Raw genomic sequence first — 27,493 nt, forward strand, 5'->3', positions numbered from 1 at the left:
GAGCGTTGTGTGACAACAGGAGTAACGTTTGCGAAGTTTACTGCGCTTTGCAAAAAGTGTTAGTAGTCAATGGCAAGGAAATTTGAGATTGTCAGTTGGCCAATTGTTGTACTGTAACGTGAATTTCAGTCGCCTCATGTTGGGAGGTGGGTGAGATTCTTGTTGTCAACAGAAATTAACGTAACCGAAAGGAACCAAGTTTCACCACTGTATATTTTTTTAATCTCACTAAATATTCAAGACCTACGTTTTTTTTTTACTATCACATAATGAGAAACGAAAAGTTATCCCGCATGATTGACGGTTTTGAGAGAGAGCGTTCACGACCCTGCAAAACTTTCAATTATTTGGGCCAACAGTGGAGAAGTGTAAAATTAAAATAAGACATAAGAATGTTCTTATTTTTCTGATTTCTTACCTTCTGAAAGAAAACACCAGATTTTAAAAAGCGAGGTGACGAGAAAGAAACATATCTATACTCACCTCTCAAAACGTAAACTAACTTTAGAAGTTTCCTGTTTTGTTACCGTTTGTGTCTAATTTTTTTTTGTAAAGAGACACCACAGAGTACCATTAATAATAATATAAAACTCTTGTTAATTGGAGGCATTCCTTGAAAAAAAAATGTTGACATTGAACTCTAGAAGTTTTTGTTATCGAGTTAAGCATCATGAAATGAACTGTATTAACTCACTTATAACTTTGTTGTCGTGTTTCAAAGGCAGAAATCTCTTAAAACTAATGGTGAATTGTCATGGGATGTTCACCGAAGATTTGATTCTCGACTTGTCTCGCAATCTTCCTTTGTGTGACGTACACGTGATAGGTCAGAGAATCGAAACGTTTTTGTTACTGTATACTCCAAGCACGTTCACTCCAAATGTTCGATTAATATAAAATACGTTATATTTATTTTATACGTAAGAAAATACCGTTAAAATTACAGGTACCTCTGTTTACAAAAAAAATGCATCTTGTATATAATATTGTCAACTGAGATATAAATGACAAAGTCTGTAAATATATAAAAACAATTGGTTTATAAAAAAAAACCCCTTAGATACAAGCATTAAAAACGCGTTTTGTAGAGTCTTGGAGTTGTGTCTTTTCTAAGCTAAAAAGATTGTATGACTGTATAATTGTGGTTTTTGTTAATTCGATTTCTAGTGCGGCTAACTGCCACGTGTCAACTTTTTTCCTTCGTTTACGGTCGCTCGAAAGAGATGTGGGAGACTCTGTCATTTCGTCACTGGGTGCTGAAAAACTCTTGAAGATCTTTGATCCACGCTGTAAGGCTCCTACCGGGTCCGGTGCTCTGAAAATACACAAAATTACGAACTTGACTGACATTCACCGCGTGCCAGATTAACTTCAAGATTTTAAATCCGTACGCGTATGTCAGGGTTCCAGATAAATTTTCAGAGTATGGTGCCAATGAGGAATTCCAACGGGTCAATTTCCAATGCTCCCACCAAATCATCATAAATTTTCTATTAATTTGTCGGGTCACGTTGCTGACCTCGTCGGGTTTTTGACCTGAGACCCCTTGTTTATCTGGAACACTGGTATGTACCTGCAAGTTATGTATTCCCGTTTCGTCAGAGCTTCCCTCTACTCGTAGAAGCTGGACATTTCCCTGTTCAGTGGAGTACCTGGGATCCACTTTTAAAGTACAGACGATTTTACCACTCCTTCCCAGCATCACTCGGATACGGCCGTGACTTGGTTCCCAGTCCATCGCGTGACTGAACAAAAACAAGGGAATAGGCCAGTTGCGATATATTAAAACAAAAGAAATCACATCAGGTTGAAGGATGAATAGTTACTTTCTCTAGTTTAAATCGGATCCGAGCAATGATAGAATTTTATTATGTCGAAAATGGCCTGTATACTGTCACTGAATGCATTCAAGGGATACAGTGAGAGAACAGACTTCTTTCATTACGCTGTAATTTGCGAGAGATGCGACAACTCGATGTCGATGTAGCACTTCCAGGAAATCCTTCTTGTGTGTTTGATCAACTTTTAGCGCGCGCAACCAAAAATCAATCAAAGATGTTGCACGCATTGGTGTTGCGCCATCACGGAAGAAATTCTATAACTCGTATCACGGGCTTATCATTTGCGTCCCTGTTGGCATATCAGTGAAAAAGAACCCCATGAAGCAAACTAAGAAGCCATCCAAAGCGCATTCCTCGGCCCACAAAATCAACGTTTATTTTTCAATAATAAAGTCGGCTATGATCTCATTATTAAAGCTGGTTTTTACATAAGAATAACTCATACAAGCAGACGCAGTAAAATGTGGACAGTTAGAAAAAAATTTCTGACAAAAAGCGCTTCCTAAGAGCACCTTACTGAGGCTGCGTGGCCTGCTCACACGCATGCGCAGTCATTTTATTTATTCATTGGTTTCTATTTGTGAATTGTTCGTATAGTGCTCAGTATATTGCCGCATTTCAGCTTCTCTGTTGTGCGGACTTGTCGCTACGTGCAAACCACACACTACTACCTTAAAGTTTTGGATTAAGAATCTCTTATTGTCGTCTCTGCGCTATTGGCAGGTTAAAAGCGTTCGAGGGGCCGGGTGGCTAACACGTGTAGCAATCTAGCATATAGATCAGAATTGTTTAAACTTCAGGAAAGGAACCAGTCTGTTTTATACGCACATGTCGAGATGAAAAGAACAAAAGTGATAAATTGCCTTAATTTTGGAGTTCTGAACAACAGAGCACTTTGTACAACTTGAATCTATTATTTCAGATTATTTCTATTGTTTCTTAAGGTAATTCCCCTGAAATAAAACTGCACATAGATTTTTGTTAAAACTTTGTCCAAGGAATATTTATCATATGAGAACTTTAATTATAAAATAAAAAAGGGGGTGCCCATGCTCGTTAAGGAGCAGTGAGGCATTGAAAATGTCCCATTTTAGCGTTATTTAATGCTTATTACAAGAACGCATTCCAAGTTATTGTAAACTCTTTGTGAGCCCAGACTCATGAAAACACGCCACAAACTAGTCAAGACTTGTGTCGGACACAAATAAACTTTTTAAGTTTGATTTTGACAGACAGCTGAATCCTTGTTAAAATATTTGAACCAAATTGCTTGCCACGGCTATCAAACTGTGAGCTATAGCTATTTTTCAACTGACAGAACTCAATATTAAGGCAAATCCGCCATGTTTTCAATGTGCGCGTGCACGAACGCGCGCTAATGACGCCACAAATTATGCGCAGTAAGGATGCGCAATGCAAATGAGGAATCACCTTAAGGTAATTCCTCTGAAATAAAAGTGACAATAGATTTTTGTTCAAACTTTGTCCACTGAATATTTGTCATATGATAACTTCAATTTTGAAATAAAAAAGGGGAGTGCCCATGCTCATTAAGGAGCAGTGAGGCATTGAAAATGCCCCATTTTGGCATTATTTAATGTTTATTATAAAAACGCATTCCCAGTAATTGTAAAATCTTTGTGAGCCCAGACTCATAAGAAAACGCATTAAACTACAGTCAATACATTGTGTCGGACACAACTAAACATTTTAAGTTTGATTCAGACAAAAAGCTAAATCCTTGATTAAAATTTGAACTAAATTTCTTGACGTGGTTACCGACTGCAAAATAGAAAAGACCACAGTGTATCTGCTATTTTTCGTATTTATTAAATTTTCAGCAATAGAATTTAGATCAGTCTTTTCTCACGCGAAGCTTATGATTAGTTGATTACAATGACTGGAAAAAAAATTGGGGTGCCCGTGCTTGTTGGTGAGCTAGAGCCATTTTTCAACTGAAAGAGCTCAATATCAAGGCAAATCCGTCATGTTTTCAATATGCGCGTGCACGAGCGCGCGCCAATGATGCCATAAATTATGCGCAGTAAGGATGCGCAATGCAAATGTGAGGAATGACCTTGCAAATAATATAGAATAAGAGGTTAAATATCGAAAAGTGGCATTTTCTAAAAGTGTCTCAAGTGTCACAAATATTTTGCAGTTTGATAGCCGTGGCAAGCAATTTGGTTCCAAGCAAATTGGTACTTTTGTCGCTCATTGTGGGTTCCCGGTCTCCTCTGCTTTGACTTACATTGCATTGTGCTCATATTAAAGCTTGCCCTCGTGCATGGCATTGTACCAGTCGGGTGTTTGCACGCGCACATTGAAAACATGGCGGGTTTGCCTTGATATTGAGTTCTGTCAGTTGAAAAATGGCTATAGCTCACTAACGAGCTCGGGCATTCCAATTTTTTTTCAGTCATTTTAATCAACTAATCATTAGCTTTGCGTGAGAAAAGACTGATCTGATTTCTGTTTTTGAAAATTGAATAAATAAGGAAAATAGCTAAATACTTCTTTCTAAATACATGTTATTTACATTAGATACTCCATAACTACGTTTCCTCATTTTGAATGATTGAGCGGCGAACGTTGAAGATGGAGAAAAGCGCGTCGCCTACCCAAAAGCCATGTAATAACGATGAGTTACTGACCCTGAAACACCCTGTACCTTACTGTGTGCAAGGAGGGGAGAAGGGAGAGGGAATGAAGGCCCAAGAGTATGGAGAGTAATTCCACCCCGTAAGACAAAATAGCACAATACCTGGATGCTTTGAGTGTTACGATATATTTAGTTATTTTGTTTTACTATAAAGGGGCACAAAATAACCTTCAGTGGAAAGCTAGGATTACAGCTTCCTTAAGTGAATGAACGTAACATTAAAGTGGCCAAACTAGTAGACTAAAACAGAACAAAACAGAACATGGGGGTAGTCAAGACGGATAACGGGAGGGGAACCTTAAATTCAAAAGAACCACTAATCGTTGCTCAGATCTTTCCAAGCGACTAATTTTGTTCCTAAAAGCCAGAATACCTGAGAAATGTCTTTTTTTAAATAACAGCAAATAAACATTCAATTTTTTTTATAATGAAATCCTTCTCAAAGTGCCCACTCACTTTGTCTGTAATTCTTCCACTTCTCTGATCAGGCCTCGCTGGTTTCTAAAGCGTCTTTTAACTTGAAGAACAAACGCCACAACGTCTTCGCTATCAACAGCTTCACTAACAAGATCGTCGATATTCAGCGAGTCCAAGTTGACCTGCGGGCGACAAGAGATATAATATGCTTGCTCCGTGAGCGGGCAAGAGGAACCAAATCCTGCGCTGTGATTGGCTACCCAGGCGGCCAAGATGGCGCTATCATTTCCCGCTGTGAAGAAAATGGTATCTTCTATGGCAAATACTAGATCTTTTATTGACCGAGCTTGTTCATTCAAGACAGCTGGAGAGTGGAGATTGGCCTCGATCTTTTTTTTTTTTTTTTGCGCGATTATGGACCTCATCCATATTGACCTCACGCTTGGTCAATAACTCGTATGTCTTTTCGTCTAGCTTTCCACTCAAAGAGCAGCCTAATTTTAGACACCATTACATTTCACGGTTCGCGCATTTTCGGCTAAACGAAATGCATGGAGTTTTTCAAATATAGAACTCTGAATCAGTTTCCAAGCACATGACACGCTTGATCTTCTGGCTCAAAATGATAGAGACTAGTTAGTCTGCTTAAACAAAAGATGTTTGGACGCTAAACCAATGGGTAACAGTCTCTCTAGTGTCCTTCAGATACGTTATCCTTTCAGAGTAAGGTCTGCTCCAGGAAAATTCCAAACTTCCTTACCTTCGCTTCTGCAAACACAGGACGTATCCCTCCTTCGAGTCTAAACTTTATGGTGAGAATCAGGGGGGCTTCCGCTTGATCAGTAGCCTGATCTCCTGGTCTAGCGTCATTTGGTATCTCTAAGACGACAGAGTCACCGTCAACACTTTGTACATTGACGCCTCCAAGATTAGCGTACAGTTGTACAGCGGCGGCCAGCCTTGAAACCGATAAAAAACACTCCTTCAGGGAAATAATGGTTAAACAGTGGGAAACTACAAAAGAAAAAAAGAAAAAAAGAAAGGGCGAAAGAAAGAAAGATAGAAAGAAAGAAAGAAAGGAAGAAAGAAAGAAAGAAAGAAAGAAAGAAAGAAAGAAAGAAAGAAAGAAAGAAAGAAAGAAAGAAAGAAAGAAAGAAAGAAAGAAAGAAAGGAAAGGGGAGGAAGGAAGGAAAGAAAATGTTGTTATTTAATTACCATTCTCGTTTTTTCTGTTCGTGTTCGTCACAATCTTGATTGAGCACTGTTTGTATCTTCAGTTCCTCTTGCAGTTCATTAACACACTCCTCCAGACGGATCACCTCGGCCTGCAGTAGTCCCTTGCAGTGTTCAAGGCTAGAGATGGCCGCCTCACACTGCTGGATAGCCAAGTCGGCTTCTAACTGTCAAAACAAGCACGTCATCAACAGAGCTTGTGTTAAAAGTACAATTAGCCAATCAGAGCTCGGTTTACAAAGTATGTAGTGGAAAGCGTCGGAAATTCTGCGTAAATTACTCCATAAAAATATGTTTTGCTTTTCGAAACTGATTGCGAAAAAAAATCAGTCTGCAGCGTTCAAAAAAGTCGTGTCTCATAGCCCGGGGGTAGTGAACAACTTTCGGGCTAGTGTATCATAGTTACAGCTTTCCACTACAAATGCAAGGCAAAAACTTGGTTTTCTTTACACCCTAACTCGTGGCTCTGATTAGTTCTCATACATATATTGATGACTTCACTTGCCATAGCGATAGAACTTTTACTTATTTGGGAAACAGAAAAATTCCTTAAGATCTTACTGACAACCTCACAGAACACAACACTTCAAATAGAGCCAAGGAATACATCGCAAGCAGATTGCTACTTGGGGTAAAGTTAGACACTCACTTGAGTTTTACTGAACACATAGATGACATTTGTAAAAAAGTGTCACGACGTATTGCGGTGCTGAAGAAGATTAAGCGTAACTTGCCTCTCGCTGAGCGTAAGCTTTATTTCAACGCCTTGATCAAGCCGATAATGCTGGATGGCTCGTGTGCATGGTGCACTGCGTCAGAAGAGAACGTTAACCGCGTATCCAAGCTGCAAAAGCGAGCAGCTCGAGTAATCCTGGATGCGGATATCGGTGAAAGAAGCGAGATGCTTCTCAGACGACTTGATTGGCTGCCACTTAAGGAAGAATTAAACCTTCGAACGAACCTTCGGGCGAACTTTCCAAGCCAATGGAGCAAAACTATGGAACAGCATCCCTTTAGACATTCCCAAGAAAGACTCCATTGGCTCCTTTAAATCTTCTGTTAGAAAATATTTTCTGTCCAAAAACTCTTAGCTTAGTTTTTAGTTGTGCATATCTAGATTTAGATTTTTAAAATTTTTAACTTTTATCATATCTTTAAATTTTTAGCTGTATTCTATTTTGTAATTTTTATTATCTTTTTAGTGTAAATAGTTTTTAATTTTTAACTTAGGATAGAGGGCCACTGGTTCGTCAATTTTTTACTGTTATGTGTTACCCTCTGTAAATAAAGTTGTTACTTACTTACTTACTTACTTACTTACTTACTTACTTATTTACTGCAGAACAGAAAAGTGCTATCAGAGTGGCGATCAGAAAATATATTCCTAATGGGATTCTTTGCAGTTCATAGGATGTTTCAAGTCAGCTTTTTTTAAACGGTTTTCTATACTGCATATAGCATAGCCAGCCCAGATATAAGCTTGCTAGTGATTGATAAGTCCAGCTAAATCCCCTCTAACCTGGATTTTACAGTACAAGGCACTGTGCTGTTTTGGTTAGGAGCTGCAGCGTTGGGGCGACGGTGGGGCGGGGGTTGGGGAGAGAAGTTAATATCATAGGTGGGTATTTTGCGTCTGGGGGATTTTCTTAGGAGTTTACATCGACGGTATGCAAAGTTGTTTTTATTTTAATACCTGTTTTGCTTTCACTTCGTCAATTGATTCTTCCTCATTTTCCTGGAAAAAAGGAAGAAACGAGTCATAAACGTAAAGCAGATTGAAGTCATTCGCACAAGACTTAAACGAGAAACACAATCATTGAGATTTCATTTCCTATCTTTTCATAGTTATAGCAACTTTGTTGATACTCATTGGATCATTTACCCCTAAAACGCGAAGAAAAATGTTCAAGATCTCGCTTCCATTCAAAATCCAAGACGAAGAATTTGGTTCTTAAGTTGTGGTTTGAACACTATTTATTTCAAGATCATCGTTCACACAGACCTAACTTTACACAGCATTTAACCAGTCTCCTTTCTTAGAGATCGAAAATCAAAGACGTTTCAGAGATATTTCAAACCTCTGCGGTGTGCTAATTACAACCGGAAGTTTGGTCAAATGTTTTTCCGGGAAAATTTCACTTCCGGTTTCAGCACATGTCGCACCAGAAACTGTCAGCAATCTTTGTTACGTAATATTCTGGCTAGGAAATCTGTAAAATTTAAATTACCAAAACGCCAAAAGGATGGAAGTTATCAAATGAAAATACCGTGAGGCCTGTGAGTAGAATTTCGAAAAGTGTTTGTTCTTGCCAAGACAAGTCTTTTCTTTGTCACCTCACCAGCATGTCGTCTTCTGCTCACACAACGTGAGGCAAGGAAATACGGTGCACACAACCTGTGTACCAATGACATTTGAGCGCGAACAATTAGAAGGATCAAGGAATGCAGAGGAGGTTATCAGATACTTTGAACCAGAACAAAAATCTAAAACAACACTCGTGATTGGAAGATCACGCAAAGCGAGGGTTATTATTGACACGACCTTCTAAAGCCCTCGAGCGTATTTCGCTGCGGTTTTAGACTTCGCTTACCAAGAAAGCCATTCTAAGCACAGATGCCATGTAAGGCAATCAAAAATCAAGGCAAGTATTAACGAATCCGTAGTTCTCCACTTGTCGGGACTTGAGTGGTGGTTTCAGTTGTAATTTGGACGTCGCCTAACAGCTTGCTTTAATTGATTTGCTCATCTTTTACAGACAGGAGTGTTTGTGCAAGTGAACAGTGTAATTTCTGCAATTTTCCGAGAAACTATCTACCAATAAGTTGCGACTGTAATTTCAAGTTCTCGATCACAGAAAGCATCAGAGACGCTGCTCTCTTCGTTTTACAAACTACACGACGTGTCGAAAATCGTGTGTGCTTGGAACGCTTTGCGTAAACGCAGCGAAGAATATGAGCTGGAGACGAGATCAGGATCACTTATCAAGAGTTTTGGAAGAAGAGCTCAAATGCCCGGTGTGTCTGGAGGAATTCGTGGAACCTAAAAGTCTGAGTTGTTCTCACACAGTCTGCAAAGATTGCTTAAGCAGCATTGCGCAGCATACCGACTGGAATGCTCGAAATCCGCATCAATCCTACGTGCGTTGCCCCACCTGCCGCGTTAACACTGAAATTGATTTTCCGGGGGGGATCGACAAGCTGCCAACAAATTACATCGTGACCACTCTGATTTCTGGAAAAGGTAGAATCAAAGAAGTCAAGGAGGTGGAAGATCGTCTTAATAAGTGCAAACAGGCTTTGCAAGTCAGACAGGATTTGTTGACTAAGATGATTGACTTATCAGAGAGTGTTGGACACCGAAGACAGCAAGTTGAAGGTGATATTCGGCAAACTGCGGAAAGGATAGTGCAGATGGTAAGAGCCAGTGAGGAAGAACTCATACAGGAAGTTAATTTGGCTGTGGCCAGGCAGCAGCGAGGACTAAAACAGCAACGGGAAGTGATGCAGAATTTGATTGCTTATGCGAATGACATGATCAAAAGTGTTGAGCAACAGATCAATTCACTTCCCACAAGGAAGGTTATTGAGGAAAAACCTTCCATTTTGTCTCAGCTAACAGACATTGATGCCATAGGGTTGGCACTTGAAATACCAGGAATGGATTCCATTGCATTTATCCCAAACATGAGTATTACTGAAAGTGAAGAGTTCACAAAGCTGGGAAAACTTGTCGTTGGCAGTAACCAAGACCCCGATGGTTCTACCACTAGCTTGACTGTAGCAGATTACTCACAGGATCAAATACAAACCCATGCTTTTGGAATGGCTGGCAGTGATGGAGGTGAGTTCAATCTGCCGTGGGGTGTGGCCATACGTGACGATGGCTGTATTGCTGTGGCTGATCACGCAAACAGTCGTATCCAGATTTTTGATCATCAAGGCACCTTTCTCCATGTTTTGACAAGTGATGAATTGGGGAGGATTCGCCTTCCGACCGGGATTGATTTTGATCTAGATCATAACCTCGTCACTTTCGATGGTGAAAGTCGCAAGGTAAAAATTCTTGATTCAGCAGGCCGCCTGATTAGGAACATGAGCAGTTCAATTGAACTTGGCAGCAGAGTGGAAGGTATATCAATTGACATACAGGGACGTATAATCATTACAGACTCATCAAATGGACGTGTGCTGGTTTTCCATCACAGTGGGCATTTATGCCTTGAATTTGGTGGGAGTGGAAAAAACAAGCTAGAACGACCATCGTCTGCAATGTTTCATCAGGGCCGCTTTATTGTTTCTGACACCTTCAATCACTGCCTTAAGGTGTATAATCGTCATGGTGTCTTACTGCAACAGATTGGAAGGCCTGGAAGAGAACCTGGACAATTCCGACAGCCAAGAGGATTGACGGTGGATTTGGCAGGTAACATACTTGTGTGTGACTCTGGAAATCATCGAGTTCAGATCCTTGACTGCGATGGAAACTTTGTAAGAAGCTTTGATTGCTTTGGTAGTGGGGCTGACAACTTTTGTTTGCCATATGCTGTTGCAGTTGGAAAGCAGGGAGAAGTGGTTGTGTCTGACTGCAACAACCATTGTATTCAGATTTTCAGATTTCCACTCCTACATGTAGAAACCAATTCAGAGTAAAGTGACTGGCAGTGTGACTTCATTTGAAAAACTAACTTTAAAAGGGGTTAAAATATAACAACATCAAATAGGCCATTTTCGCATTTTTGGTATTGCACTGGAACTAGCTTGCAATGGAGGCTCGTGTGGAGGAATACCAGCAAAAAGAGATAAATGGTGTTTACATTAGACACGACTCCCCGCATTAGACTTGGTTGCAAGCTAGTTCAAGTCCATTACCAAGAATATGAATGTGGCCTATTGTGTCATTCAAAACAAATGATTCAGATGAATCAAGACTATCTGGGGGCTAGTTTTCTTTAGCTTTTAATTGAATTAAGTTGAAAAGGCAGTTATTTAGATTACTGTAATCGCATAATTACTTGTTAATATTTTATATTATCCAAATGAACTATTAATCTGGATAGTGTCAAAACTAATATTTTGAACTTGATCTCAGCAGAAATAATTAAGTAAATAAACCAAATAGGAATGACTGACCACGATATTCACATGAGGTTAAGAAGATCCCTCTGTGAGTTCCGCACACATCCAATATTATACTGATGTTTTAGAGATTATCAAGATCTTCAAATACATGTTTACATATCCTGCATTACAATCATCATTACCCCGTAAGCTAGGACTACTTTACTGACCATTTGGAAGGAATGGTTTTCCAAAACATCCTTTTTGACTTGCCAATTGCAATCAGCCTATGACTTTGACCATAACTGTCCAATTACTTCTGGATTGGCCTTAGCCAGATTGGTGTCCAAGCATCTGTTGTATGCCAAATTTTTAAAGAGAAGTGCTTTATTTTTCACCTGTTGGTTTACAAATTGTTCATTTGAGCCAACCCTATTGCACATTTTGGACACCAACTTTTCAAATCTTGACCAAAAGCCTGTTTCTGGATGAAGCAAGACATATTTGGGTTAAGGAAGCAACATACAGGGCTTGAAAAAAAAAACTTGAATTCCAGCTTGCCCTTGGGACAAGTAGCTCAAAAATTTTGCTTGGCCTAGGAAAGTCTTAGTTTGTTCTTTTAATGATTTAGTTGGCAGATAACTTGATTGATCCCTTGCCCATCAGGCAAGTGAGAATGTAAATTTACTTGCTCAGAAGGAAAATCTGCTTGTCTGGGACAATGGGGCGGCACTTTTTTCGAGCCCTGTAACATAGAAAAATATACTCTTTCTTTGGCATCTAGTTAACTATTATTTCAGGGCCTGTTTCAGCCTGTTAGACTTAATTTGAAAATCACCTAGTAAGAAAGGGTATGCTTTAACAGCTATAGGTCTATAACTTTATAGGAACACAGGACTGACATGAGCTCTTGACGTAATGATGCCCTAAGCGAAGAGAATTTGAAATAATGATGTGATTTTCCTCTCTTTTTCTTGCATTCTCATTTTCATCAAGTTATTCGAACATGTAAAGGTTTGGGACAACTTGATTAAAAGCTGTGAAAACACTTGCCTGCTGCTCACGTTTCCACAGCATTTAATGTTCTCCGATTCTTTTCCTCGTGTTTCTACATAACTCAATAGAAACACAGAAAATGTTTCCTATTTATTGTTAAATTTGTAATGACAGTGGTGCTACAGTACCTTTTCCTGTACTTTGCCAACAAACTGCTCTGACTTCTCCTTCAGCATCTCGTACTTGCTTTTCTGAAAACAGTCAAGTAGTGTCAGTGATGTAATGACAATGCTGTTTTCTGATGGTATGTATATTTATTAGCATAACCTCATGATGAAAACTTGTAGTCAGATTTGCTGCACAGTATCAATGAGACATTTCTATTGACATTTTATGTTCTATGTTCACCAGGCTGTCCACTTGGTTATTGTTATAACAAGAAGACTCTCATTTGTTGATTTCTATGAATTTTGATAAGTGGTTGACAGATTTCTAGTTTAACAGCTGTTAGTCTACAAAACAATTAAGTTAGTCATTGTTAATTATTACATGACTGAGTTAGTTTGGAGTATTTGAGAAGGCACTGTCCTGAATGATTCCACAACACCACTCTTGAAGGCTTTCTAGCAGTGTTTTTGTTTACTTATCTAAATGAAACACATTAGTTCCAACTTTCTTTACTGTTTTTTTGAAAATTATGTCAGACATGTGTAAATGCTGTGTCAGCACTCAAACAGAAAAATAAATTGAGTTATAACACTTTCATTTATTTAAATGTAGCATTTCTCTGCTAATTTTAAAATCTGAGCTAAAAAAGTATACACAGTCTGGTTGAAACTATTTATTCTAATCCTGAAAGGTTTAGGGGAAATTATTCTTGATGACACTAAATCAAGTGACTAGGTGATAATTTTATTAAAATGTGAATGTATAAATGCATGCGTTTATTATCTTTTCAGAGGTCTCAGTAGGAACCAGTTACTGGCAATTTCTTTTAGTTACTCTTTAAAAGCAAATTCATCTAAATTTGCTGTATATTTTCCCTGAAATTAATACCATGTACAGGAAAAATTGAACCCCTATTAGCTGTCTACTTTGCACTTTGTGCCATGTGCTTTGTGCTCATGTACCTTGTCTTTGGTGGCGGCAATTCTCTGTTCCAAAAACTCAAGCTTTTCCTTCAAAACTTTGTGTTCTAAAGAATTAATTTACAAATACCTTCATTGTAAATTAGTATTCATGTGGTGCAAAACTATGCATTGTCTAGGCAGTTATTTGTAATTAGAAGTGAACAGTTTTTGCAGAAAAGAGCTCTTGCTAAATTGCAGGCTTAAATGTACAGGTAAGATGTGTATTAATATTTACTGATAACTAGAGTATACTAGGTATCTCAGTTGAAGTTGGATTCATAAGGAAACAAACTCAGGGGCTAATTATATAACAACCAACTGTTCAATGTATTAAACAAATAAAAATTATTTTCTAAAATGTTTCTTCCCATTTGAATTAATCTTTCATGTTGCAAATGTCGATCTGTAGATAGATCAATGACTATGTAGTGATTATATTTTACTAAGCACTTGGTTTCTGTGTTCTGTCATATGACTGAAGGAATATGGGGATTTGTTAAAAATTAAAACTGTTTAATTGTTATGCAGAGTGTGTCAAACGAGAGACAAACCCAGGAACAAAATGTCCTGGATGCAAAACAAGTCTGGATTCTAATCTTGCGTAAAGGTTATTTAAGATGGGACATCTTATCAAAAATGTGTTTTGCAAATGTTAATTTAGTAAAGTTCAAAACAAATATTAGCCTTTTAATGGAGACCGCAATTTAAACCCAATCAAAACAACTGACAGCTGCGTGACCTGTTTGCAAAGAATGAGACAAAAAGTACTGCATGATATATATTATGAGCTTACTGGTGCAGAGAGTTTCAGCCAAGTCATCAATCTTTGTCTCCAGCTCCTCAATCATCTGTTTGTCTTTCTTACTTTCATTCCCAGTTGCATTTGCTTGATGTTCTGAAATAGAAAACATCAGGGGGGAAGCGCAACAGGTAATGTACAGTGTATTGACTGATTAGAAGGGCTTAAGCTGAAAAATTATTTCAAATATTGTATGTTGCAATCACAACATGATTAGGGTTTAATGCTGATCCAATAAGTTAGGCTTATGGCACTGTATTAGAGATATATCCCCTTCTTACAGCTGCTGTAACAAGTTTATAACTACACGAATTGTAATGGTATGGCATTGTATAAATTTTATACATGTACCATGCCGTAGAAAATACAACCAATCAACAGGCAGGAAAGCCATTGTATGCTTGATGGTACAGTATTATGCCCAACCTTCCCATGGTGCGGCTGCTAATGTATTAATTTTTCTTTGGCTTGGTAATGCTTTCTTGTGCTAGAACACACTGTAAATACATAAACAATAGCCTCCATTTGAAGTGAAAATATGCTCGGATATTTGTCCTTGGACATTATCTGTTCCGAGAAGCGCACAGTTTTCCTTGAGCTATGCTCTCGGAAAACTGTGAGCTTTAAGGAACAGATAATGCTCAAGGACAAATATCCGAGCATATTTTCCCACCAAAATGAAATGGAGGCTATTGTGTTTATTTTCCTATAAATATTTTGAAAATTGGGGAATATCACTTGGATATTCCCCATTTTTAGCTGGGGAATATTTAGTCACATGACATGTTTAGACCAACTGCGCATAAACGGAAATATTTGTTGAATTATAACATGGAATATCCTACTTGAACTCATATTTTCTTGAGAAAATACAAGCAAGTCACGGTATACTTCACTGGAAAGTGTTGTATAACTAGTATTTAACTATAGACACAAGTGTTTTGCTGGAGTATATACACAACACATAAAAAATCATACAAAACCACATGTAGAACCAGAGTAGCATACTTTCCAAGTTCTCACTAGTGAGGATATTGATGACATCATTTCCCACTCTAATATGGTTGATTGCTCAAAAATTTAGTTTGTCATAATAATAATAAAAAAAGAAAATTATGTGGCTTGAAGGTATAAATTTTTATTTTCTCGGTTAATTCAGATACAAATTCTGTAAAATTTTGTAAGTTTTAATATCAGATAGCCTACCTTTCTTTTGTATGTTGTCAGGTGAAGACCAGTTTTCTTTTGCTACATTTTCCAGGAAACGGGATTGGGTTTGTAACCTTATCAACATAGTCTTTAAACTTACAAGATGATTCTGCGTAGATAATGGCAAAACATAATCAGTTCATTGACAAATAACTGCAAAAAAGCAACTCAATTTTAAAAAAAGTAAGTTGCTTGGGGTAAATTGAGTAAACATTTTTGAAATATAATAATAATGCAGCTAAAAGGTAACAGGTGCCTGGTTATTCAATGTGAATCAGTTGCTCATAAGAGGGTTAAGTCCTAACCTCAGCTGAATTTATCTAAAACCAAGGTAAAAGTCATCTGTGCATTAGTTTTGTGTGCAACTTACAGAAAAATTGTCTTCAATCTCAATCAGAAACTTAGTCAAAGTGTTTTAATGACAAGAAGAAAAGTCTGATAATAATCGATAATCTACACTTAACCTTCAGATATCGATTGTTATCGATTACTGGCTTGTTGATTGCCTTGAAACAGTGGTCTGCAGTCAGCAGTCCATAGTAACTGAAACAGGGAAACGATCCTTTACCTTGTGCTTTTGGAACTGTAGTTCATGATTTCCATCCACAGCATTGCAGAACTCAAGAGATTTGATGTTTCTGCTGTGGTTTGAGATATCTTGAAAAATCCTGACGACAGCACAAAAGATGAAGAATACAAAAGCAAAAACCGACACAACGTAGAATGATTTTTTGAAGGTGTACTATATTTCGCCTGATGAACACCGTAAATCAAACCCAATATAATTGCATGAAATAGAAACTTATAACACAGTATTAAGCGCCAGAAAAGTAAGATAAGAAAGATGGTTTTCCTTTTGACGCATTACCTTTCAAGATCTTCAACTTGGGATGCCATGTTTTTCCGTTCAAAACAGACCGCCAAAATGAATGAGACCGCATTTGACTTAGTCAGCGGTTCGACGTTCGTCACCAGTCTTTTGGACCCGGGACCGACCCTGGGATCTCCTAAGGATCTCCTGGGCCTTGGAAGTTCCGGTTTCCTTCCTTGGTCCGTTGTGATGTTCTATTTCATGCAGAATTAAAATGATGAGCTCTTTGGTTAGTCAGGAGTCTGATGCAGAATTAGGAAGCCATCAACCTTCTTCTAACAGCCATACTCCGGTTTTAGTTTCCTCGGCGACATACCGTTCCTTCTCTCCATCACGCCGGCTGTTCTGTCTTCTTGCTGCCTTCGATTTTCTAGCAACTTTATTTATTTGGATTTTGTACGCTCATGTAAGTAAGCTTTTGTCTTTTTCTTTTAAAATGTTTGTAGTACAACAAACAAGGGCTCACTATGAGATGTTTATACTAACTTATTATCATAATTAATTCATGCAGGAAATACTCACTGAAATACTACAGTTCCTTGTAAGATAAAGTAGTTCATTTATGCTCCCTTGCGATACCGTCTTGTGGCTCATGAAAAGAAATTATCGTATTTAATATACGTTTAGAAATGTGATATCATTCAAGGTTAACGCCATAGTGTATCGAAACGTTTTTAGAGTTTTTATTCTTTTTAATTTAGCGTTTTTAATCCGGTGCAGCTGGTAGACGATCACATGATCACCTTGGCGGGAGCGATCACTTTTTTTACAGTTTTGCTGTTTTATTTTGCTGTTTTATAGATCTGTAGGGCTTGGGATATTGAATTCCTCATTGTCTTGAATCCCTTGGGTTTGCTAGCTTACATTGCGTGGTTCCTTTTCCACTCTCCTGGGGTTTATAACCCACCTTTAGCTGGCTAGTCTGCATTCACACATCACCTTTTTCCTTCATTTCATGCTGAAAAGAGAGGTCTGTGATTTGCTGTTGCTTTGAATTGCAATGCATGTCATATGATGTCTGCCTGCGGGCTATAGACTCGCTGGTGTGGAGGGTTTGTCTCCCAGGATGGGGAGGGGGGAGGGGGGGGGGGGAGGGAGGGAGGATGCTCCCTTATATGAAGAATACAAAAGCAGAAACCGACACAATGTAGAATGATTTTTTGAAGGTGTGCTATATTTCCCTGGCCAAACCAGCCTTCTTCAGGTAAAATAAGAATTTTACTTTGGGACTTGTTTTATATGTAGCATATTTTCATAATTCTGGAAATACGTAAAATATGCTACATATAAAACACATCCTAATGTTTGGGACGTTGTATTATACAAATAAGGAAAGTGATGACGTCATAAATAGGTCCTCTTAAACAGTAAAATACTGAACCAAGAATATCTCCAGAAATATTGGAGCAGTGTTCTTCAAACTTGGCACCAGAAATGTACATTACATAAGAAACAGAATGACATCTACTATGTTGTTGCCATGCAACACTCTTGGCTCCAGTCTCTTTCTGTGAAAAACCAAATATCCCCATTTGCAACCTTTTAAAGTGGGACAGAGGGTCTTGCTCCGAACACGCATGGTTCCCAGATTGTCTTAACTCTCCCCATTAGATTGTTTTGAGTGGATTATCCTTGTTTAAGACAAAACCTGGGACTTATAGTCTTAATTAAAACAGGACCAGCGGCATTACTTTTGTCATGGCAACGGCATGACAGGTGTCATTTTGGTCCTTTTGTGACGTACAGTTCTGATGCCAAGTTTAAAGAACACTGCTTTAATATTTCTAGAGATAATCTTGATTGAGTGTTGTACTGTTTTAGTGGAACCACCTATGACGTCATCACTTTCCTTATTTGCATAATACAAAAACGTAAATATCTCTAAAATGAAAAAAGATATTCCAAAAAGGAAATGCCATTCTTCTTTACTTTGAAAAGCCTTTCAAAGTTTTAGCAATTTAAATAATCTGTTAATAAGTTTATTAAATAATGAAACATCAGAGCCAGTGTTCAAGGTTATCCCCTTTCATCAACTGGTTATGAAATGTTTTGTTTCTTGATATTGTTTTATCTACTTCCAGGCTTATAATGATTTCAAAAGTACACTTAGAAAGGACGTCGTTCAATACAGCTTTAAAAAATCATTGTTTGATATTGTGGTAAGTAAGTATGAAAGAGCTACTGAATATATGAAATGCAAAATAACCTACAGGCAGGGACGAGTGGTGAAGCCATGTGATAAAATAATTATACATCCCCTTAATACCTTTTGATCCAACCTCAAAATCTTGGAATCCTTTGTGATCAGTCACAAAGGTACAGGTAGGGGTGTAATGTGATACCTGTTTTTTGGGTATGCAACATTTTTTATCTTTAAAAATGTTTGTTTTGGGATGTAAAATCCACTCAATATATATCTATAAAGTGGAAACCAAACAGACAGAGACTAAAGATGCGTTAAAAAAAATGAGGTTTTGTATACACCACTTGATCATCAGTCGTTGATTAACTGGCCATTGACGAAAGGTTATTTTTGGCAGTTGGGACGTGCTTTAATTAGACTACGAGTAGTCTCTCTTTTGCTTAGTCCATCGAGCATGACTGTAAATTAACAGCAAGGAAAAACTGGTGGCCTGAAATCCTAAGGGTAAGAAGTGTGCGAAAGGGGGGACTACTGATAATGCCAGAGAGTTTGAATTACTATGTGTTGCTCTCACAATGCAAAAATATGACTGGCTTATGCTAGGAGTGTTAACAACGTGTTGTTGATATTCAAGATATGTGTGATGTTTTGCAGGAGTGAGGCCACCACACCTCCAGCTTGTATGCAAATTTTAAAACTGCCTTCTCAAAATTTGATGTGCTGTTTCATCTTTTCTGTAGCTGCTGGCATTTTTGCGGATGACAATTCTTCTTCTTGCATATGCTCTTTTTGTCAGTCGCAAATGGTATGCTGTAGCGGTAAGTGTGGTAATGAGGAGCATTATGCAGTGGGCAGGTATAAATTATTCCAGTTTTGTAAATTGGTTAAAAGTGTGGCTAAATGTAATTTAGGTCAAGTTACATGTAGACTTGAGCTAATTAAGGTCATACTTAGCGGTGTTTTTGGGAGGTTTTTGGGAGGGCTTAGGTGTTTTGTGTTCCAGCAGTGTAAGGACATGTAGTTGCTTTGAGCTTTGATTGTGCTTGCGGAATGCTTTTGCTGCCTGATCTCCTTTGCCTTCTGCAAGTGTTGGTAAGTACCTGTATGGTGCTTGTGTCTCTTGTGTCACCAAAGTCCCAAGGTCATCAGTTGGTGATGAGTTCAATTTGAAAATTTGATTTTGTAAGAAATATGTACCAATGATTCTTTGAAATACTTTTAATGCAGTGGGAAGCAGATAGGTCCATACTTTAAGATTAGAGGGAGACTATTCAACTCTCCAAACTTATATCAGTTGAGATGAAAATCATTTTGATATGCTGATAATAATAAATTTTGCTGCTTAACCATTTAAATATCAGTGACTGTTGAACTTGATATTTTTATAGGCCACAACTGCCATTACCACTGCCTTTCTTCTTATTAAAGCTGTATTAATGTCATTTCAAGTAAGTAAATATCTATTTTCTGTATGCACCACAAAGAGCAAGCTTCATGTACAGTTAAGTGGTTTTGAGTGTATCTCCTGAGATGATATAATTTGCTCTATATACAGCTTTAGGTTCAGTCCAAACATATCACACTACAATACATACTGAGCCTTTTTGAAAAAAAAAAGCGTAATGTTTTGACCTGCTGCGCACACACGGATGGGTTTCTAGTTCAGTGACACACTGTTAAAGTATAGCATCCACATCTGCCAGTTATCTTTGGTTACTTTGCTATTAATTTTTTTTTTTTTTCCGAGATATGAGATTGATGTTTTCTAATGTTTCATTCACGCTGACACTGGCAATGATTTCACCTGCAGTCTCCGGGCGGCAGTGCAACTCTGTATTACCTCCTGGTCTTATCATCATTAATTTTGTCATGGGTTGAATCCTGGGTACTTGATGTTAAGGTAAGATTGTTTAAGCCTTGTTCACATAAAGCACAAGTGTAAGCACAGGAACAGAAACATTTTCATCTTGAACTTGTGCTTATGCTTATGTCATTACTCATTAGTGTTATGCTTATTAGAAGTGAGAACTGGCATGAAATGAGCATAATATAAGTGGAAGAATTCAACCATTTGCCATCTTGTTTCCCTACCAATGTGACTCACACTGTTTATGTTAATGCTAGTGTGAACAACCTTGTACAGTGCTTGTGCTTACGTTTGTGCTTATCTGAAAAGTGTGATCCAGGCTTAATCCTGTTGAATCATAAGCATGACAAATAATAAAAATCCTCCCTTTAGGGTTCACAACCACATTGAAAGTTCTTGAATTTGAAAAATTATTAGAATTAATTCAAGGCATTATCGGAAGTCCTTGAAAAAGTGTGGAGTTTGATGTTTGACTGTTTGACTGAAAAGGAAAAAAGTGTACCCAAATGCAGTTCATACAAAAAGAAACAATCTTATCTCCTGCAGTCACTAATGTTTGTAGTGGAAGAAGATGAAAAGACTTGGACTTGAACAAATCTGGTGTAAATCCCTTAAACCTGAGTCTTTAGTGTCACACAGTGGCCAAAATCATATTTTTAGTGGATGGAGTCCTTGAAGAATTGGCATTGCGTCCTGAAATGGTCTTGGAAAGTCCTTGATTTTTAGTCCAAGAAAGAATATGAACCCTGTCCTTCACAGTGGCCATTACTTGGTTTTAAGTTCACAGTAGACTTTTGTAGATGTTCTCTGTGGCCTGGCCAGGCTTGGAAGTAATGACACAACAAGGCTGCACAATTTCTGCTGCAGAGAAACAAATTATATCAGCAACACAATTAAGAGCAGTAATTCTAAACTTCTCTTTTTCATCCAATCACACAGGTGATTCCTAATGAAATTGAAGTGGAGCAGCGTAGCCAGCTGCAAGGTACGAACTATATCACGTCTGTATATTAATTATCTGATATTGTTCAAGCTCAGTGGTTGTATAATTTGCTCACCATGGGTCTCTCATAGCTCATTGGTTAAAGGGAGACTCTCAATGATTTTGGTCAAAATGTTGCGAGAATTGTGATTGAATTACCTTTTACTTGTGCAGGAAATAACTTTAATTTATAGCACACCAAGATGGAATGCAAATTGTAATTGATTTGTAGATATACATGTATTTCCAAGACATACATAATTATTTTAAAAAGTCTGCCAAACTTTTTCAATTTTACACCACAAACATGTCTATGTGTAACCCATCATTACCCATTTTATGGTTTCAGTGTGCTTGTATAGGAATTTTTAACAGAACTAGACTACGTTTTTTAGGTCATGATTAATGAAAATTTTATGTCTTTTGCGCTTTGACTTTTCAAAGTTAAGTTTCAAGGTTTTGCCCCCTTATAGTGTCCAACTGGTGTCTAGAAGTTCATGTTTTTAATTTCTGTTAGAGGATCACAATTGAAAGTACTTTTGTTTTCTGAGTAATTTCATTTGAGTCCATTTCTTTATTAATTAATGTAACTTTCAGGCGTGCAAGCCAGCATTCCACTTGTGCTCTAGAGAGATCTGCCAAACCTTGCCCACCATTTGATACTGGTTGAATGCCTGTCGCAATTTTCGGCATAGAGAGCCTTTTTTGCATGCCATGCATGTGGAAAACCAAGCTATTTGGCCTATTTAGTGTCCATTTTAAAATAAAGTTTCGGTCAGATCAGTTCGGCTGCAATTTAGTGTATAAAGAGCAGGAAATAGGCCTGTCACCATCAAAGGTCATTTTGGGGGAAAACTTGGGAATTTAGTGGCTTAAGTGAAATTTAATTATTCACTGACTCCATTATTTTGTGTTATTTTTGCAGAAGAGAGACGGCCACTGCTAGATGATCACCGTGGGTAAGACTGGATGCTCTGACACTTAGAATTATCTCCTGTACAATAGAATGATATTTAACAACCCAACTATCTCAAAGCTCTCTCCGCCTCACTCTAGTTTCTGTAGCATGAAGCAGCTAGGGGTTTTGTTACTCCCCCCTAAATGAGATGCTAGTCCACCACATGTTACTTCCAAGCATTCTGTAAGGTTGCCTCAACAATTTGCTAGTACCTATTCGTACTCGGAAGTGGATAGAGGGGCACAGTGGACTTCTGTCAGGACTCAAACCCAGACTGCGTGATCAAGAGGTTATCCCACTATCCATTTATGCATTAGACCACCATGTCTCAAGGGAATAGCATCACCTGTTCTCCTTGTGATTAGATATATAAACTGCACTAAAATACAAGGAACATAAATATAGTTTACGGCAGAGAGATTTGCATTTACCTAAATTTAACACTGTTACGTATGGAAAACATTCAATTCGATATCTAGGCCCAGGACTATGGAGCAAACTAACAAATAAAGAAAGATCGGCGATAAATCTCAAGCCTAGATGGATGTAGGGACTGCCATCTTTGTAACTCATAATTTTAATTTCTCTTGTAGGACTTTTCTGTATATTATTTTTAGATAGTTCTAGTTAGGTGTCCCCTATTAGCAGTGGGGATTCTCCACTGCTCGATGTAATTGACATGATAATAAAGTCATTATTATTATTATAAGTTACCGCAATTGGGAAAGCAACTGTGAACGCCACTTTCACTTACCACTAACATAACATTACACATCCTGTTAGTTTCACAAATGACTCTTTATAGACCTTACCCAACAAATGTCTGGTCGAATTGGCCTAAAATCCACAACACAAAGGTTTAGAAAGCGCAAGCTCTTTGAAATAATTGAGGTTATTCTTTTCTCATTGCAGGCATATAACTCCCTATTCCCTAGTTTCGGATCATAGCTTTTACACACCAGAAGGTTAGTGCGGTGTCATCTTGCTGTACTGTTAGTGTAGTTACATACAAACACATCAAGGCAACAGAGATGTTTTCTAAAACATCACAGTTGCTTTGAGAGACAACGTTAGATTGGCAGACAGAGCTAGACCATTGTGGATCACTGGTGTTAAAAAGATTCCCCAGTGTGGCTTCTTGGAGTGCTCAAAACGGGCTGTTTGTCCTCGAGTTGAGGCCGTTGGCAGGATCATGCTAAACAGGGCAACAATGTGTCGAGCTCATATTATTTGGATGTACTACTGAAAAGTGTGGTTTAATTTTTTTTTAGCTTCTGAAAGTGAAAATGAAAGTGATAGAGAAGGTGAACACTCAGCAGCAAGACGTTTGTCTCAACAGGTAATAAACGTTTTTCCTGACACGTTTAATATGTAATTTGGGAGATGTTGAGAGGTTTCCTCATCAATGGTGCAGCTTTGAGCTCAAGTAGTAAAGATAAAGGGAAAACAACGCGCGCTTGTGTCACAAAAGAGCTCACATCGTAGAAAGAATTGCAGTTAAAGTGATTTTCACTTAGTTTTCACTTGAGTGCGAAAGTAATTGGTTTTGCATTATATTACTACACTACATGATTGGCTTAAAAAAAAAAAAAAAGCTCGCGCCACTTTTTCATTCAATCAGAAGTAAAACCAATCGTGCCTCGTTCGCACATGTTTTTCAGCGCTTCGCGTCAGCTGCATTTATTTACCTCGAGTTTGATTGGCTCACTGCATTGTTTGCGTCCTTTGTGATTGGCCAAAATAGCTAACGTGGTTTTGGTTTAGCAATACTCATGCCGTGTTTCTACGACAGAGGTTTATTGCGGTTACTACTAACTCCCTGATGTGGGCTATATAGGTATTTGCGGCCTCAAAGGGTGTGGTTTTTCATCCGTTTTGGTCATAAATAGGGTAAGGGTTTGGGAGGTGGGCCGCACACTCCAACCCACCTTTTCTGGGAGTAAGCCCCCCCCCCTCCCCCGGCTGCTAACCGAGGTTTCGTAACTTAACTGCAATTATCATGGAAACTGTTTACACAGAACTGATTTACTAAAGTAGGCAGCATTCTACTGATGGTTTGAGCTTTTCTCAGAAAGTAAGTGTTGGAATGCCGTTCAAAAAATTTACTGTGAAATTTCCTGACTTTGTAAATGGAGTGGTCCATTGCTGGACGAAGGTCGTAGTCGATTTGCACTGCGCAACGCCTGTGATGATGAGCCAAACCCTCCAAATTACACAGCTTTGTACATGTAGACGAATAGCGGAAAGAAAATGCTGATATCTCGAACAACACCCTTTTCTATCTGGAAGAAATGGCATCTGCCGCGAAGCCTGGACTGGGTAGATGTTAAGCAGTATTAAATCTTATTGACGAAGCGCGAGCGCCATACTGAGAGAATATTTGGATTTACTAAAGTCGTTAGTTTAGAAACCTTTCTAGTTGATATAGCCGTTGATGAACAAGTCTTGCCAGGTGTCAGCGTTAGTTATTGACATCTGTTGAGAGGCGTTTGTTCGGAGTTGATGTAACAGCTTTCCAGAGTCAGTCGTGGAAAATAGTTTTAACATGAACGTTATCTTGATGAGTTTAATTCCTTAAGAACCAAGCCCAGACCTTGTGCATATACAGGGCTATCAAAGAACACTGATTGTCGTAGGTTATTTTTGTGTACAAAAAAAGAAATCATATTATCACAATGTTGTGATGAGTTCTCTTTCATACTACTACAGCATATAGCATAGATCTTGTAGACAAGGACCAAAGGACATACTCATGATAAACTAGTGTACGAGGAAACATCTTCATCGACAAATTTTCTCTTTATTGTTTTTTTGTGTGTGTGTATGTGTGTAGGATAAAGAATACATTCAAAAAGGCAAAGAAACAATGGAAAAAACTTGGGAATTAATGGGCCTCAATGATGGTTGGAAATCTGAAAAAGTTAAGGTATGTAGCCAAAATCTAAAGAATTGACGTTAAAAGAAACTTAATATTGTTTTTTATGACTCACAGCATGACCAACTCTTCAATCCTCTTGTTTAGGATGGAGTTGTAGTAGAAAGCAGAGTGATCCCCAGTGGAAAGAAAATCTACAGATTAAAGGTAATTGGTGTGTAAGGACTTTTGTTGTGGATCATATTCGTCAGTTATTTAAAAAACACAGCCACTCTCGGGGGCTTTAAAAGCTGTCACATCAACTTTATGCCTCTACAGTATATTCTGTTGCTTGGCAACCACAGGATTGGTCATGGTGTCAGAAGTAAGGTATTGCTAAAAAGCCACCGCCCAATTTCTAGAGCTCAAGGAAACAAAACATTTAGGAAAGAATTAATTCTGCAGGTCCAGGGGACGAGGGGACGAAAAACACCTATCATGAAAACGTACACTTTTCCGATGGAAATTACGAAACAAAAAGCTCAAAGCTTGCGGATGAAAATGCGAAATGCTGAGCTGTATTTGAAAGAAGCTACAGTTATTTACGGCTTGCAGCAAGATTACCCGAACTAGCTTCAAAGCTGGAAAGACTAAACTGCTCCTTCTATTCAGAGTACAAGAGAGAATCTCAGAGCAAGCTTTCAACTGATCACGCTTCTGGTGATCGTTGTACATGTCGAGTTGTCGCTATTTAGCGAACAAGCGTTACTGCGCTCTGTGAAAGTGTTTTTAGAGCATTTTTACAAAAATAAAGCTTCTCATTATAAACAGAGACAGCTCAATTGGTGCTTTCCGTCGTTGTTTTACTTCGTAAGTTTAATTTCTGCCTTCGTAACAAATATTATGTCTGAAAACGAGGCATTCACTAGGTCAGGAATTTGTTTGTCGGAATCTAGCAAAACTCGCTCTTTTAGTACACTTTAAAAACTGCAATAGCCTCCATGCAGCTACGTTTATTGCAGACAAATTAAGTTCGTTTCCATTGCATTTGTCTGAGTCACAGGGATGTTTAATTTGGGTCAAGTTTGTCAAAATGCCGAAGCAAAAATTTGAAATTCAGCTTACCCTGCATATGTTCTCTGATAAAGCACGCTGTTTCAGCCAATCAGAATGCGCCTTATATAGAAACGTTATTATAATTAGTGATCAATGCCTTTGTTCATGATCAAAGGACTCTTTAGATGCCAAAGCGGAAGATGTGTTTAACCTGGTTGTTTTGCATCCTGAGGATGCTCCTAAATGGGGAGGAAACATTACCTATTCCTGTGTAAGTATTTCGCTTATAACTGTAGAAATGGAGTACGTATGCCATTGCTTGTGCCTTTGGTTGCTGAGAAATTATTTTTGTCAATTATTGCAGCCATCGGCGCGATGGCCTCATGATTTAAGCACGCGACTCTGGATCGAGCAGTCTGGGTTCAAGCCCTGGCCGGGGACATTGTGTTGTGTTCTGGGCAAGACACTTTACTCTCACAGTGCCTCTCTCCACACAGGTGTATGAATGGGTAATTCAATGCTGTGGGTAACCCTGCGATGGACTAGCATCGTATCTAGAGGGGGAGGGGGGTTGGTGTAGGGGGTGGGGAGCAGAAATACTCTTAGTCGCTACAGAAACCGGGATAAACTCTAGCCTGTCGGGTCACTTGGCTCGTATGCAGACTTTACTTGTTGCAACCATTGCAACGATGATATGCAAAGGGCCTGAACAACTTTTCAATATGAATTCAGCATTAATTTTGGATACGTTAAAACGGTAAAGTTCGATAAAGACTTTTAAGTTAAAAGGGCAATTATCCAAACATTTGGGGCTTCATTGTAGTTTTTCCAGTTTTTTAGAAACTAGGGAATACCATATGGGATCTACACTGCAGCCATTTTGTGCCTAGATGTCTATGCGCGTATTCAACAAATGTTTAATCGGGAAGTCGGTTAGTTACCAGATAATTTTGTGTATTTTTTGACTGATCATAACCGGTCTGTAGCTTACAGTTCTTGTTGACGCTACGTCTAGAGATTTCGAACTCACGCTTTGTTGAGCATTGAGTGATCGAGCGAGGTTCGACTGGAGAAATAAATAAAAATGCATGTGAAGAAGAGCCGAGCGATAATAAAAATACAGGACAGAATATTAAGACTTACAAATGTTTCCTGACTGTAGCGATGACGGTGAAGCTAGGTAGAGTATAGATTCCGCAACAGTATTAACTTGAAGCCAGAGAAACGTTGAAAAGATTGGCGCGCTAGGAAACCGTAGCATTTAAATAGTCCTAATTTGCATACATAAATGGCAAGCTAAAATAAAAATTCGCACGTGGAATCCTACACTGTGTAATTTCTTACGTCATCGAATGGATGAAAAGAACTGTGAGAGAACTAGGTGTGAGCGAATGACAGCCACTAACCCCTCCCCCCT

General features: G+C 38.4%; 3 protein-coding genes across 9 annotated transcripts in view; 2 read left to right on the forward strand and 1 right to left on the reverse strand.

The window, feature by feature from the left end:
• Positions 1–368: 368 nt before the first annotated feature.
• Positions 369–16,307, reverse strand: LOC145486810 (uncharacterized). 3 transcript variants are annotated; one of them, XM_081465529.1, is made up of 12 exons: positions 16,214–16,307; positions 15,914–16,013; positions 15,343–15,454; positions 14,131–14,232; positions 13,338–13,402; positions 12,396–12,458; positions 7,847–7,888; positions 6,136–6,320; positions 5,681–5,879; positions 4,960–5,102; positions 1,574–1,745; positions 369–1,315 (listed from the first exon to the last, which is right to left on the reverse strand). In XM_081465529.1, the coding sequence occupies exons 1-12, from the start codon at positions 16,240–16,242 to the stop codon at positions 1,247–1,249; spliced, it is 1,281 nt and encodes a 426-aa protein (XP_081321655.1). In that variant the 5' UTR covers positions 16,243–16,307; the 3' UTR covers positions 369–1,246. The 3 variants fall into 3 exon arrangements, with proteins under 3 accessions (XP_081321655.1, XP_081321653.1, XP_081321654.1); XM_081465527.1 differs by having other exon boundaries at positions 369–1,745; XM_081465528.1 differs by lacking the exon at positions 16,214–16,307 and having other exon boundaries at positions 369–1,745; positions 15,914–15,996.
• Positions 8,426–11,490, forward strand: LOC145486809 (E3 ubiquitin-protein ligase TRIM32-like). Its single transcript, XM_081465526.1, has 2 exons — positions 8,426–8,799; positions 8,914–11,490. Exon 2 carries the CDS (start codon positions 9,106–9,108, stop codon positions 10,801–10,803), a length of 1,698 nt encoding a protein of 565 aa, XP_081321652.1. The 5' UTR covers positions 8,426–8,799; positions 8,914–9,105; the 3' UTR covers positions 10,804–11,490.
• A 29-nt stretch (positions 16,308–16,336) lies between the features above and the next one.
• The window catches only part of LOC145486813 (stAR-related lipid transfer protein 3-like), a 190,717-nt gene continuing 179,560 nt past the window's right edge, over positions 16,337–27,493 (forward strand). For 2 of the 5 annotated variants that reach the window (XM_081465531.1, XM_081465532.1), the window contains exons 1-12: positions 16,337–16,622; positions 18,298–18,375; positions 19,100–19,177; positions 19,748–19,807; positions 20,170–20,259; positions 21,166–21,211; positions 22,134–22,167; positions 23,079–23,131; positions 23,438–23,505; positions 25,000–25,092; positions 25,189–25,248; positions 26,252–26,347. In XM_081465531.1, the coding sequence (XP_081321657.1) occupies positions 16,431–16,622; positions 18,298–18,375; positions 19,100–19,177; positions 19,748–19,807; positions 20,170–20,259; positions 21,166–21,211; positions 22,134–22,167; positions 23,079–23,131; positions 23,438–23,505; positions 25,000–25,092; positions 25,189–25,248; positions 26,252–26,347 (948 nt within the window). In that variant the 5' untranslated portion in view covers positions 16,337–16,430. The other 3 variants (XR_014049335.1, XM_081465535.1, XM_081465533.1) reach the window with 3 other exon arrangements.

The sequence above is a fragment of the Orbicella franksi genome, chromosome 5, assembly GCF_964199315.1.
Source record: "Orbicella franksi chromosome 5, jaOrbFran1.1, whole genome shotgun sequence".
Classification (NCBI taxonomy): Eukaryota; Metazoa; Cnidaria; class Anthozoa; order Scleractinia; family Merulinidae; genus Orbicella; species Orbicella franksi.

Bases quoted from the DNA above. Each gene is read 5' to 3' on its own strand.
- LOC145486809 (XM_081465526.1), top strand. From the start codon at position 9,106: ATGAGCTGGAGACGAGATCAGGATCACTTATCAAGAGTTTTGGAAGAA.
- LOC145486810 (XM_081465527.1), bottom strand. From the start codon at position 16,242: ATGGCATCCCAAGTTGAAGATCTTGAAAG. The intron at 13,403-14,130 runs GTAAGCTCATAA...TTAATTCTTTAG, and splicing joins GGCTGAAACTCTCTGCACCA to AACACAAAGTTTTGAAGGAA. The intron at 5,880-6,135 runs GTAATTAAATAA...ATCGGTTTCAAG, and splicing joins GAACAGAAAAAACGAGAATG to GCTGGCCGCCGCTGTACAAC.